At 51.0% G+C, this 15,106-nt stretch overlaps 1 protein-coding gene across 1 annotated transcript in view; it reads right to left on the reverse strand.

Moving 5' to 3' along the window:
* The window catches only part of Fam102b (family with sequence similarity 102 member B), a 57,642-nt gene extending 44,868 nt beyond the window's left edge, over positions 1–12,774 (reverse strand). Inside the window, exon 1 of the mRNA XM_048363477.1 lies at positions 12,641–12,774. Within this exon, the coding sequence (XP_048219434.1) occupies positions 12,641–12,774 (134 nt within the window). The remainder of the gene's footprint in view (positions 1–12,640) is intronic.
* Positions 12,775–15,106: the final 2,332 nt, after the last annotated feature.

The following is a 15,106-nucleotide window of genomic DNA, read 5'->3' on the forward strand; positions in this document are numbered from 1 at the left end:
TCTTATCGTCCATTTTCTCCTAACCTTACCAGCACCGCTGAAGACACTTGATAGATAAGCTGTCACTGAAATCTTCTGTTTTAACACTTCACTTGGGCCAGGCAGCTGGCTCATACCTGTAATCCTAGCTACTCAAGAGGTGAGTTCAGAGGACTGCCGTCCGCAACCTCTGCCTCTAGGGTTGGGATTACAGGCATGTACCATCACACTCAGCTAGTACTAGTTTTAGTTGCTGAAGCTCAAGTGACCAGGCACTTGAGAATTCTCTTCAATTCTAGCCAAAGGCCAACCTATAGATCTTTGCAAGTCTTTGTCTCCCCCCACCCCCAGTTGTGGGGCTTGAACTCTGGGCCTGGTGCTATCCCTCTTCAGCTGAAGCCCAGCACTCTACCACTTGAGCCACAGCACCACTTCTGGTTTTCTGGTGGTTAATGGGAGATAAGAGTCTCACGGACTTTCCTGCCCCTACTGGCTTTGAACTGTGAACCTTGGATCTCAGCCTTTGAGTAACTGTGATTACAGGAGTGTGCCACCAGCACTTGGCTCTTTACAAGTGTTTTGTGACAAAATGGGCACGTCTAAACACCTTGAAATGTCCACTTCTTCTCCTTCTCTTTATGTGGCAGCAGTCAACAAAACCACCATCCCCACCATGTTTTAGCACACCTGCCTATGCCCATGGGTTCCTCTATCATTCTGCTCTTGACTCCAGCTATACTTTTTTGGCTCTAGCTTACATTTTGCTAAGGAATTCTCTTCCATAATACTTCCTCCCTCCGCCCCCCCCCCATACCCTGCACATCTCCAAAAGGAAAAAAGTCAAATACTTTTTTCTCTCCATCTTTTCTTGTATGTACTTATATAAATGTAATTTTTACACACACAGTGATTTTTCAGAAAGGTAGTTAAAAGAACAAATATGGTGGAAAATGATCGGTACAAATAAGAATAAAAGCTGAAGAGAAAATCACAGTTGGATAGGGAGGCCAGTGTTCATCTGCCCACAAACAGCCACAGGGTATCCAGGAAGCAATGGAGAGAAAGGAGTGGGCGGGTGGAGGTGGCCAGGTGGCGGCCACTACGGCTGACCTCAGCCCTGAAGAGTGGATGGACTATGTGTCAACTAAAGGAAGGGAGAAGATTACAGGGAAGAACAGCACTCCAAGGAAGTGAACACACATATATGCTGGGCTCGCTCTACTTCCCCTCCGCTTGGGGGGTGAAGGGGCTTGTCCACCCCTTCCTGTGTGGTCCTTTATCGCTCTCATGTGGGAGCGACGGCCACAGGTAGCCTCGGTAGCGTGTGGTAGCAGGGTGCCCAAACTCGCCAAGAAAGACACGGATGCGTGGGTCCCTGGAGAAGCCTCATGGGCATTCTGATTTATTCAAATGAGGGGCCAAGAGATATACCCCAAAGGCGGGCACAGGAGAGGGGCCCCTGATTGGTCACAAGGGCTGTCCCTCAAGTGATGTCAGGGGACTTCCTTTGTGGGCGGAGGCCCAGCCCCCCAAGGGTTGGCTTCTGGGGTCCCCAGCCATCAGACACATGCTTGACCCCCAGGGGTGGGGGCTTCTCTTCCCATTAAAGGTGGAAGGGGAGGGGACAGGCTAGAGCCAGCTGTGGCCTCTTAAAGGCACAGCTGTCCCCAACACATATACATCTGGCTAATAGAAGCTAAGTAGTGGGGCTGGGAATGTGGCCTAGTGGTAGAGTGCTCGCCTAGCAGACATGAAGCCCTGGGTTCGATTCCTTAGCACCACATAAGGTAGAAGTGGTGCTGTGGCTCAAGTGGTAGAGCGCTAGCCTTGAGCAAAAAGAAGCCAGGGACAATGCTCAGGCTCTGAGTTCAAGTTCCAGGACTGGCAAAAAAAAAAAAAAAGACAAAAAAAAAGCAGCAGCAGCTAAGTAGTGCTGGCTAAAAGAAAGGGTGGGGTCTCAATCTTAGAAAGGGCCTCAGGAGTCACCCAGGGAACTGGGTGACACAGAGTGAGACTGCTGACAAACAGGAGTGAGTCAGCCCATTCAAATAACTCACCACCACTCCCCTCGTGGTACACGGGTCAGGGAGGGAGCGGAGGACTCATACCTTTCCCTTTCTCCTACCCTCTGCCTCATGGCTGAGGCAGGGCCCTGTGAGCTAACTTAGTACCTGGAGGTGAGTTATGATGCCCAGAGAGCAAGTTAAAAAAATTCCAGGAGCCAAGCACCAGTGATGGACGCTTACCTTCCTAGCTACAGCAGAGGCTGAGATCCTGAGGGTCACAAAGCTGGGTGGGCGGCATGGCTCAATTGGGAGGACGCCAGCCTAACAAGCAAGATGAGCAAGCCTGAGAACCTAAGTTCAAACCCTGGTACTCTCCCCCTGAAACCATACTCTTGAGTATTGTGTGTATCTTGCACACAATCATCTTGGGGCAAATGGAAATCAGTGGGGTACGGTAACCTGTTTAGTGATGCCATACCATTGGAGTCCATTCCCATCACTGGCATTCAGAAGAAGTTGTCTATATAGATGTGCCTATGAGCTGGGAATGTGGCTTAGCGGTAGAGCGCTTGCCTTGCATGCATGAAGCCCTGGGTTCCATTCCTCAGCACCATATAAACAGAAAAAGCCGGAAGTGACACTGTGGCTCAAGAGGTACAGTGCTAGCCTTGAGCAAAAAGAAGCCAGGGACAGTGCTCAGGCCCTGAGTTCATTCCCCAGGACTGGCAAAAATAAATAAATAAATGTGTCTATTTATCTTTTCTAAAGCACAAAACCAAGCAGCATAAAACATAAAAAGTGCGAGGCAGCAATGTAGTGTGTCCCTAAAACCAGCCTGCCTCCTGGCTTTGCACTCCCGAGCCGAACAACTTCCAAAAGATGTCTCCTAGATGCTGGAAATTATTTTTCAAAAACATTTTTTTTTTACCTCTTCAGGTGTAAAGTGAGAGTAATAACAGCAGTAAAGATAGTGGCAAGTCACACAGATCAAGATGCATTGTACTCATAAATTGATATGTTCAACTGAAGCTCCTTTATATTACTAAAGATATCAGAAAATAATGAAACACCATGTTAATAACAATTATGGAAATGGTGTTGTAACCGTGACACAGCAGGAGCACCTTCCTTGTGGTATTATTTTGTAGGTTAAGGGAAAGGCTTAGAAAGCACATTGGGAGAGTAGATAAATGTCAGCTGCTACTTTGATGGAGCTCATAGTATGACTTGATCTGGGAAGGGTGGCTTGCATCTGTAATCCCAGCTACTAAGGAGGAAGAGATGGGAAGGCTCAGTTCCAGCCCAGCCCAGGTTAAAAAAAAATTCATGAGCCCCCATTACCACAGTAAAAGCTTGGTGGGGTGATATATACCAGCCATCCCAGCTACGTGGGGAAGTGTAAAGAGGAGGATTGAGATTCAGGCCAGATCAAGCAAACACCAAGACCCTATTGAAAAAAAAAAAAGAGAAAAAAAGAGCTGGAGTTGTGACTCAAAAAGTAGAGTAACTTGCCTAGCATATGCAAAGCCCTGAGTTCAAACCTCAGTAGCATCAAACAGAAAAAAAAGTGAACTCACGAACCTCATACCCAGCCAGGGCAAAAAGAATTCACTTTACAATGTTTATTTCTTATTTACATTAATGTATAGTTGACAAAAAACCACTGTATATATTCAGTGCAACTCATGCTTTGATATAACGTATAGACGGGTAAATAGTTAGATCCAGCTAAGTCAATTCCCATACTTTCTTGTTGTTAAAACATTTCCAGACTACTGCCCTAGCAGTTTGTGCAATAGAGTAACTTCAGTCATGATGACAAACAAGAGAGCGCTGAAACATATTCATCTGGTCTAACAGAAACGATTTCCCTTGACTGAAAAGCTCCCCACACCTCCAACCTTCCACCCCTTGCAACCACTACACATTCTCTACTTCTACTTTGCCTTTTTCATAGTCCACACAGAAATGACATTACTCAGTATTTGTCTTTCTGCATCTGGCTTTTTCGTTTAGCATGAAGTCTCCCAGGTTGATCTACCTTGTCACAAACAACAGGGTTCTCTTTTCTTTAAAGACTGAATAGTACTCCATTGAACATGCCACATTAAAAAAATACACTCATCTGCTTAGGATAATGTGTGCTGTTTCAATGTCTTATTTGCCATGAATAATGTTGCAATGAACACAAGAGGCAGCTATCTCTTCAAACTGATTAGATTTCCTTGGGATATATACCTAGAAGGGGGATTGCTGGGTCCAGGGTATACAAAATTTATACCACATGGTCAGATAATGTTTTTTAACATGGTTACTTTCTTCTTTTCTCTTCTTTCTTTTTCTTTCTCTTTCTCCCCCCGACCCTCCCCCCACCCCTTCACACTTTCTTTCTGTGCTGGTTCTGGGACTTGAACTCATAGCCTGAGTGCTGTCCCGGAGTGTTCAAGTATTAGCTCTTTATCACTTGAGCCACAACTATATATATCTATATATCTATATCTATCTATCTATCTCTATATATATGACATTTTTGGTAGTTAATTGCAGATAAGAGTCTCATAGCCTTTGCTGCTCAGGCTGGCTTTGAATTGCGCATGATCTTCAGATCTCAGCCTCTTGAGTAGCTAGGATTACAGGCCTGAGACACTCAGACCTGGAAATACAGGTTACTTTAAATATTTGCTAATGTTTTACCTTAAATCAATTTGATTCAATGAAGGAAAAGTCAGTAATAATATCATAGGCCTTAAAAATTTGGATTGAGGCTGGGCGCTGGTGGCTCACACCTGTAATCCTAGCTACTCAGGAGACTGAGATCTGAGGATCATGGTTCAAAACCATCCCAGGAAGGAAAATCCATGAGACTCTTGTCTCCAATTAACCACCAGAAAACTGGAAGTGGCGCTGTGGCTCAAGTGGTAGAGAACTAGCCTTGAAGAGCTCAGGGACAGCACCCAGGCCCAGAGTTCAAGCCCTATGACTAATAAAAAAAAAAAAAGGCATTGATTTTATGAAAAGAGAACAATAGAAACTTTTAGGAAGGGGGCAGGGTGGTAAGGGAAAGTGATGGGGGGGTGAGATTGATAGGAATACAATGTATCCTTGTGTGGAAATGTCGCACCCCCTTGTAGAGCTAATCTAGGCTAGTAAAAACATACACAATATATACACATATGGCTCATATATGTATATATATATACTAAAATATCAATAATCATTAGCTCTGAATGTTTTATTTATGGGTAATTTTTGTTCTTTTATTTTTGCTTTGCTAAATTTTTCCACATAAACTTCTATTATTTTTGCAATAAGGAAAAAATAACTACAAAGGACTACACAATGTGCAGTGAATTAAAATACTAAAAACATCAAAATGTTCTCTGGCAAGAAAAAAAAGTCCTTTGTCTTGTATACAAAGTCAAAGATCCAATACACAGATGTGCTCATCAGCTTCCTGGACACGCTCTGAATTCACGTGTGTTTTGCCACAAGTTCATGTGAAGCTTAGAAATTATTTAGCTATCAGTACACACAAGGATGAGCAAAATAAGCCTGTGCTGGTAGCTCCTGCCTGCAATCCTACTATTCCGAGGCTGAGATCTAAGGGTCCCAGTTCAAAGCCAGCATGGGCAGAAAGTCTGTGAGACCCTTATCTCTAATAAGCTTCTAAAACACAAGCCAGAAGTGGAATTTTGGCTCAATGGTAGAGTGCTAAGCCTCAAGCAAAAAGAAGCTGGGGGGTGGGGTTGGGGGGGCGGCTGGGAATATGGCCTAGTGGCAAGAGAGCTTGCCTGGGATACTTGAAGCCCTGGGTTCAATTCCTCAGCACCACATATATAGAAAAGGCTGGAGGTGGCACTGTGGCTCAAGTGGTAGAGTGCTAGCCTTGAGCAAAAAGAAGCCAGGGACAGTGCTCAGGCCCTGAGTCCAAGCCCCAGGACTGGCAAAAAAAAAGCCCAGGGGCAGCATGCAGGCCCGAAGTTCAAGTCCCAGGACTAGCACAAAAAAACACAAAATAACAAAGATGATCAAAATAAGACAAACTAGAATATCAAAAAAATATACAAAAGAATTTTGCCTCCAACCAAGTGCAGGGCCCTGAGTTCAAACCCCAGTACTGCCAAAAAAGAAAAGAAAAAGAGCCACTGTAGGACAGACTTCTTCCTTCTATTGTTTATTCAAACAGACCAGAATTAAACATGTCCTGACAGTCTTAATCAGCCTCAAAAATGATTGAAATGCTTTATAAAGGAAGGCCTTTGGAATGATCAAATAAACACAATATTCTGTTGTTCTAAAAGGGCTTCAGAAATATTTTAGTAGGCGGTGATCTGATTTTAGTTGAGTAGACTATTATAATTGTACAATGCATTTTCTAAATGTCTTATAAACTATAAACATTTACATAAGATCTCACCATTTACCCTGATCATTTTTTGTAACCTTTATTACAAATAAATACCTTTTAGTCTCTTCTTCTTTCTTTCTCTAACCCCTTCACTGAACAAACCTCCCTAGGAGAAACTAGGTCCTTCCAAAACCATTTCTCCCTAATAATTTGTGAAAGGATGAGCCAGTATAAGGAAATTCTAAGTGAGGAATCAGCAGGTTTGCAAGGCTCCAACAGACCAGAATGTAAGAAATCCACATACCAAATGAACGTGTGTCCAGCTGCTTGGCAGCCTCAGTCAGCTCAAAGATAATGTCAAGCACACTCCCTCGGCTAGGTGAAATGCTCTCCTCAAAAAAGGAAAAAAAAGAAGGGGCTGGGAATATGGCCTAGTGGCAAAAGTGCTTGTCTCCTATACATGAAGCCCTGGGTTCGATTCTTCAGCACCACATAGACAAACAAACAAAAAAAGCCATAAGTGGTGCTGTGGCTCAAGTGGCAGAGTGCTAGCCTTGAGCAAAAAGAAGCCAGGGACAGTGCTCAGGCCCTGAATTCAAGCCCCAGGACTGGCAAAGCAAAACCAAACAAAACAGACAAACAAACAAAAAACAAATGGGGGAAAAAATGGGCTGGGAATATGGCTGAGTGGAAGAGTACTTGCCTCTTTCGGTTCCTCAGCACCACACATAGAAAAACAACAACAAAAAGGCCAGAAGTAGCACTGTGGCTCAAGTGGTAGAGTGCTAGACTTGAGCAAAAAGAAGCCAGGGACAGTGCTCAAGCCCTGAGTCCAAGGCCCAGGACTGGCAAAAAAAAAAAGGGGGGTGGGGTGGGCGGAAAAAGCACCATCTGTTCATTTTCCAGGAGATACCTGGACTTAGGTTTTCTTTAGCCCACCCTAGGTAATTCTCACAGCCTCCAAATTTGTCTGGCCCGCGGCTAGGCTAATCTGTTAACATTTGAATCCAAATAGCAGCAGACTGCCAGCCAATGTAAATACCACTTTTCTCATATCACAAATCTGTTCAAAAAAAATTTTTTTTTGAGTTGGGTGGTGATGGTAGCTCACACCTGTAATCCAAGCTATTCAGGAGTCAGAGATGTGAGGATTATGGTTTAAAGGCAGCCTGGGCAGGAAAAGTCCATGAGACTTTGATCTCCAATTTACTACCAAAAAAACCTGCAAGTGGGGCTGTGGCTCAAGCGGTAGGGCAGCAGCCTTCAGCAAAAAAGCTAAAGGACGACACCTAGACCCTGAGTTCAAGCCCTAAGCCCAACATGCATGTGCCCATGTGGGCAGGCACACACACACACACACACACACACACACACACACACACACCCCTGGATTGAATTTTATCATAGGAGCAGTGGAATGTACATTCCTTAAAATATCGCTCAAAGCCTTTTCCCCTCCCAATCTTCCCTTCTGCTTCTGTTCAATGTGAACTCTGCCCTGAGATGGATCTAGAACCAGTACTATTATGCTCTTGCTCCAGCTGGTCTGACCAAACCCATCCTCCCAGCATGTTCAGCAAAAGCGCTGAGAGGAATGCTAGTACCAGTAAGGGTGTCACAAGTCAAGTTTCTCTTTAGGATTTCAGCAACACTCACATACTGATTAGGCGGCGAGTCTGCGGTCTCCCACTGCCAAGCAACCAGACATCTATGATCCAGTTTCTCAAAGGAGGGGCAATCCCCCGTGAGCCCTTCTATCCACTGGGGGTCTCCCAGCTTCTGAAGACAGAAATCAGTAAATGCTTAATTCTCAGCCAAAGAGATGTGTATGTAACTTTTTGTGTAGCTTTAAGACTGTTCTCTACCAAAATAAATATTCCTATTCCACTCCTTAGAAGACCTAAGAAATCTCTGCATATGACTACATCGTGGCAAAGATTTACTACAGTGAAAGGATATGAAGAAGAATCAATACATTGCTTCATTTCTGTAGCACCGAATCGTGGCTTGTGCTATCAGAGAAAGTTGTTAGAGACTCAGGGCCCAAGGTTGTTGTTAGGGGAGAGCACTTAGCCACGCTCTGGGTAGCACAGAGATTCCAGACTCCCAGAAGATGTTCACCATGGACCTCACCGCAAGCCATTGCCATCACAGTAAGTGTAGATGAATGTAGATCATGGATAGACCTATTTGCCGTTCAGGGCTCCAGATGCAAGCCAAAGGCAACCTACAAGCAGGCCTTTTGGGATGTGGGCATGGCTCAAGTGGTAGAGTGCCTGCCAAGCAAGGCGAGACCCAGAATTCAACCCCCAGTACAAGAGAAAAAGCTCGAAGCGGTGCTATGGCTCAAAAATTATATGTATTTTTTCTTTTTTCTCTTTTTTGCCAGTCCTGGGGCTTAAACTCAGGGCCTGAGCACTGTCCCTGGCTTCTTTTGGCTTAAGGCTAGCACTCTACCTCTTGAGCCACAGTGGCACTTCCAGCCTTTTCTGTATGTGTGGTACTGAGGAATTGAACCCAGAGCTTCATGCATACTAGGTGAGCACTCTACCACTAAGTCACATTCCCAGACCCAAAGGATCTGATTTTTAAAAATTAAAAAGTAGTATTTGTAATTAGATGTAGGGCCTACACCTGCACTCTCTAGTTAAAAATTAAGGGATTTTGAGACAATTCACTTCCTTTTGGAATTTTTTTTCCTTTTTCTGATAAAATGAAGTCTTTTTCTGAAATCAACATTTTGTGGTTTTCAAGGTAAATGAATTAAGCAGAACATCTAAAGCAAACAGACCTTCTTTCCAGTAAGTTCCTGGTCTACTCTTTAAATGTAAATAGGCTGCCAATGCCCGGTTTTAGATATATCATCCCACTAAATCCTTCCAACAGAGACCATGACTTAAGGATTTGGGCTTTGAGAGCCTAAGCAACCCCATCCAGATTCACCATGGTGGAAGGAGGATTCAGGCATAGACTCATCTCATGCTAAGTATTTGTTCTTAGCTGTACACCAGCTCTCTCTACCTATCTTCAGAAGCACACACTCCTTTTTACATATCACTTTCAACCATATAGATACTTTGGTTCTAGAGAGTACTATTATTAACCTATTCCCCATGATCAAAGCCAGATTTCTGTTGGGAGAGAAAGGAGTGAATTTAACACAGGAAACTCAACTTTTTCATTCTCAAGTCTTACAGAGCACAAATCAAATTATACACAATGTGCCTTAAAAATAGTAGGAAGCTGCCTATTCAGACACTCTGTGAAACAGAACACATTTTTCCCCCTTTTACCAGACATTGCCCTCTTTGAAGTTATACCTGTATCAGAACCTTGGCATTACACATATCTGCTTGGGGGGTGGGGGGGATGAGAAAACTTCCGTTTACTTCTTCACAAGAGGAGGCCCCTGCCTCATAGATGTGCTATGAGGACTACATAAGGTAGAATATTTAAAAGGTCCAGTGGACACATTTGCTGAATGATAAATGGTCCACTGATACTGGTAACTGACTGGGGGTGGGAGGGCCTAGACCAACCACTGTCCTTACCGCCAGGTGTCAGCACGGGGCCCAAAGCCCATTAGTGACTGCTCCAGGTGGGGTGAGAACCCAGCAGTGGCAGCAACAAGCCTAAGCCTCAGGGTCAAGCTGTTAGCCTTCGGGAGGGCAGGCCTGCCTGGCACTCTGAGATCAGTCTCCAGTACCACCAAGACAACAAACAAACCACTTCACTTCTATGACATTCAGGATTGGCTTAAGCCTTTCAAAATCTCAATGGTTGGTACAATATTTTCCCGTACCATTTTGTGTTCTGTTAAAAATGATGACGGTATAATTGCTTCGCTAAATAGCTACAAATATGTCATCAGTTTAATTGTGAAGGTTATTCTCAGTGGGCTATTTTTTTAAATATTTAGAATCAATAGTGCTTCATATTTCCTTTGGTTTAGCCTCATATTTCCTTTGGCTCCTGTTAGCTTCATTATTGGCACAGTCCACAATTTTTCTAAATTCCGTAATCCATTGACATTAATTCTGGCATATCGTTAATGGAATGACATATTAAAACCAGTTTACAATAAAACTAAAACCTATGACCAGCATACTTAGCAAAATAAACAACCCTTAACTCAACTATCCAAGTCAGGCATGGGTGGCATGCACCTGTAATCCTACCTACTCAGGAGGCTGGGATCTGAGGATGCAGGTTTGAAGCCAGCCCAAGAAGACAAATCTGAGAGACTCTCTTATCAACAGTTAGCCAGCAAAATGCCAGAAATGGACGTGTGGCTCAAGTGGAAGAGCACCAGCCTTGAAAACTACAAAGGGCACCAAGCCTGAAGTTCAATCCCCCCAGGCCCAACACCACACACACACACACACACACACACACTCAAAAAATTCTTCAAGGTTTCTATTTTTTTTTTTTTTTGGCCACTTCTGGGCCTTGGACTCATGGCCTGAGCGCTGTCCCTGGCTTCCTTTTGCTCAAGGCTAGCACTCTGCCACTTGAACCACAGCGCCACTTCTGGCCATTTTCTGTATATGTGGTGCTGGGGAATTGAACCCAGGGCCTCATGTATATGAGGCAAGCACTCTTGCCACTAGGCTATATCCCCAGCCCCTCAAGGTTTCTATTTTATGAAAATCATAACCACACTAAGGACAAATCTGTCCATCCGTAAGCAGCACCGACGTAAGCTCGGGGCCGGCCCCACCTGCCGTTCCTGACCTGTTGGGCACTCTCTGGGGGGGGGGGGGCTCCTCTGAGAAGGGGGACAGGGCCTAGGTTCTCTCTCGGGGTCTCAGTCCTCCCCACCGCGCCTCATGTGGGGCCGCTTGGAGACTTGGGTAATGAACCGAGCACCCTAACTGGAGCCACAGCCGTGTGATGAGACATGGGGGCCCCATCAACCACAGGCCGGGCCCCGGGTCTGAGGGGGCGTCCCTGGAACCGTGGCCGTCGGGGTCACCGTGGTCCTTGCACCCCAGTCCACGCTCCACTGTGCACATTCACAGACGGGGGACGGGCGTGAGGGACCCCGCAGGCGCGCTCCCCTGCGGCCACCGCTCCCGATCCGGAGGAGGGAGGAGGGAGGGGGGTGGGGGTCCCCACGCCGCCCCACGCCGCCCGGGGAGCCCATCGGGAAGCACCGTGCGGGGGTCGACGCGCCCACTTCAGTTTCGTCCCTACCCGGCGGGGGTGCCCTGCGGGGGCACAGGGTCAGGAACGAAGAGGGGGCGCTGTCCACGCACCCGGCCGGCCACAGCCCGCGGGGCCCCGAGGAGGGGGCGCTGTCCACCCGGCCGCACCCCGCGGGTAGGAGGGGGCGCTGTCCACCCGGCCGCACCGCGCGGGGAGGAGGGGGCGCTGTCCACGCACCCGGCCACAGCCCGCGGGGCCCCGAGGAGGGGGCGCTGTCCACCCGGCCACAGCCCGCGGGGCCCCGAGGAGGGGGCGCTGTCCACCCGGCCACAGCCCGCGGGGCCCCGAGGAGGGGGCGCTGTCCACCCGGCCGCACCCCGCGGGGAGGAGGGGGCGCTGTCCACGCACCCGGCCGCACCCCGCGGGGAGGAGGGGGCGCTGTCCACGCACCCGGCCGCACCCCGCGGGGAGGAGGGGGCGCTGTCCACGCACCGGGCCTGCACAGCCCGCGGGGCCCCGAGGAGGGGGCGCTGTCCACGCACCCGGCCGCACCCCGCGGGGAGGAGGGGGCGCTGTCCACGCACCGGGCCTGCACAGCCCGCGGGGAGGAGGGGGCGCTGTCCACGCACCGGGCCTGCACAGCCCGCGGGGCCCCGAGGAGGGGGCGCTGTCCACGCACCGGGCCTGCACAGCCCGCGGGGCCCCGAGGAGGGGGCGCTGTCCACGCACCCGGCCGCACCGCGCGGGGCCCCGAGGAGGGGGCGCTGTCCACGCACCGGGCCGGCACAGCCCGCGGGGAGGAGGGGGCGCTGTCCACGCACCGGGCCTGCACAGCCCGCGGGGCCCCGAGGAGGGGGCGCTGTCCACGCACCGGGCCTGCACAGCCCGCGGGGCCCCGAGGAGGGGGCGCTGTCCACGCACCCGGCCGCACCGCGCGGGGCCCCGAGGAGGGGGCGCTGTCCACGCACCGGGCCGGCACAGCCCGCGGGGAGGAGGGGGCGCTGTCCACGCACCGGGCCGGCACAGCCCGCGGGGAGGAGGGGGCGCTGTCCACGCACCCGGCCGCACCCCGCGGGGAGGAGGGGGCGCTGTCCACGCACCGGGCCTGCACAGCCCGCGGGGCGGCGCGCGCTCGGAGGCGGCGGCGGGCGGGACTCACCGGGGGGACTCGGCGGCGAAGCTGCCGCCGTCCAGCAGGCGCATCTTGCAGAAGAGCACGCCGTTGACGAAGGGCACGGAGGAGAGCTCCGCCAGCTCCAGCTCCACCCGGAACTTGAACTTCTTCTTCTTCATCCTCCTCAGGGAGGGCGGCCGCCGCCGCCGCCTCAGCTCGCCGAGCCGCCGGGCGCCATGGCCGGGGCCGCCGCGGGGGGAGCCGAGCCCGAGCCCGAGCCGCCCGGGCCGCGGGGGGAGCCGAGCCCGAGCCGCGGCAGCGGGGCCGGAGCGCGGCGGCGGTTGCGGCAGTGGGGGGGAGCCCCGGCGGCCCGCGGGGGGGCGGTGGCGCGGCCGCGGCTCTGGGAGCGGACGTCCCGCGCGGTGCCGCCGCCGCCGCCCGTCCGAGAGCGGCGAGGGCTACCGCCGAGAGCCGCGCCGCCGCCCGGGGCCGGGGGCGCCCCGCGGGGCGGAAGTGGGAGGCCGGGAGGGCGGGGCGAGGGGCGGGGCGAGGGCGGTGATAGGGGGCTGGGGCGAGGGGGCGGGGCGGGGGCGGGGCGAGGAGGAGGGCGGTGATAGGGGCTGGGGCGAGGGGGCGGGGCGGGGGCGGGGCGAGGAGGAGGGCGGTGATAGGGGCTGGGGCGAGGGGGCGGGGCGGGGGCGGGGCGAGGAGGAGGGCGGTGATAGGGGCTGGGGCGAGGGCGGGGCGTGGAGAGGGGCGGGGCGAGGAGGAGGGCGGTGATAGGGGCTGGGGCGAGGGCGGGGCGTGGAGAGGGGCGGGGCGAGGAGGAGGGCGGTGATAGGGGCTGGGGAGAGGGCGGGGCGTGGAGAGGGGCGGGGCAGTCCCGGGCGGGCGGTTGCCTGGCTAGGGCAAGGAGCTGGCTAAAGCCTTCAGCGTGTCACGCCTGCGGGGGGGAGGGGGGTGTGTGGGGTGTGAAAAAAACAAAGGAAAAACAACCCTCCTGCCCCCCTCCCCCACCCTTCTCCCGCACCCCTCCCGCAGTCCCCTCCCGCAGCCCCTCTCCCTCCCTCCCGCTCCCCTCCCCGCAGTCCCTCTGCCCCCTCCCGCCCCCTCCCTCCCGCAGCCCCCCTCCCGGCCCCCTGGCCCCCCTCCCGCCCCCCTCCCGCAGCCCCTCGGAGCCTTTCCTTCCTTTTATCTTCCTGAACAGCTTCCTCCTCCCCCTCCCCCGCCTGCTGCACGGGGTTCTGGCCCCCGAGTTTGACAGTTGGGGATACACGGGGCGGAGGGGCGGAGGGGCGGGGGGGGGGGGGGGCAAGCAGAATCAAAGACCGTGTTCCCGCCAAACTGGAATGCAGAAACTCCTATTTCCTTTAGATGCCCTAAATCCACGCGCTCTCACGTGTAAACTGAGGTGGGGGAAAGGAAAGGACTAAAGGGGGCGGCGGGCGGCCACCGCAAGCCCACGGGTCTTATTGCAGCCCTAGTTTCCATCACGCTGGGTAGAGAGGTTAAAAGAATAGCTCCAGGCATCCTTTAAGAAATCCTCCTTAAATGAAGACCACAGCTTGCCTTGGGAAAGACCTGGGCGACTGAGGCCCTGCAGGGAGGAGTGGGGAGGCTGCAGGACTTCTCAGCGCAGGCAGCCGCTGAGAAAGGCCCGTGGGCTCATCAAATCCAAGAAAAAGTGATCAAGGGGATTGGGTCCAACAATGATTTTTCTTCATGGCAAAGGACACGGTTAACACGCTAAAAAGACAGCCTACAGATGGGAGATCTTTGCCAGCTGTCTATTAGACAATAGCCTAATATATTCAGAATATTCAGAGCTCAAGAAACCGACCCCTCAAAACATCCACAACCCAATTAACAGATGGGCCAGCAAGTGAAATAGAGACTTTTCAGAAGTAAAAATGGTCCATGGGCGCAGGAAGAAATGCCCAATATCTCCAGCCACGAAGGAAAGGCAAATCTCCCTCACCCTAGTTAGAATGGCTCTCAAGAATACCAATGGGCTGGGGATATAGCCTAGTGGCAAGAGTGCCTGCCTCGGATACACGAGGCCCTAGGTTCGATTCCCCAGCACCACATATACAGAAAACGGCCAGAAGTGGCGCTGTGGCTCAAGTGGCAGAGTGCTAGCCTTGAGCGGGAAGAAGCCAGGGACAGTGCTCAGGCCCTGAGTCCAAGGCCCACGACTGGCCAAAAAAAAAAAAAAAAAAAAAAAGAATACCAACCATAGAGACTAACTGGATGTGGGAGAAAGGAACTCAATATACTCCTGGTTGGAATGCACGACTTCCTCAACTGCTCTGGAAAAAGCAGTTTAGAGAGTCCTCAGAGAAACTAAACATAGAATTACTCTGATCCAGCAATACCACTCTTGGGCATGTATCTAAAAGGTTACAAATCAAGATACATACAGTAAAGCCACTTGGCACAACCATGTCTGTTGCTGTCCGATTCATCAAAGCAAGGTATGGAATCAACCCATCTGCCCCTCAGTGGACAAAT

The sequence above is a fragment of the Perognathus longimembris genome, chromosome 15, assembly GCF_023159225.1.
Source record: "Perognathus longimembris pacificus isolate PPM17 chromosome 15, ASM2315922v1, whole genome shotgun sequence".
Lineage (NCBI taxonomy): Eukaryota > Metazoa > Chordata > Mammalia > Rodentia > Heteromyidae > Perognathus > Perognathus longimembris.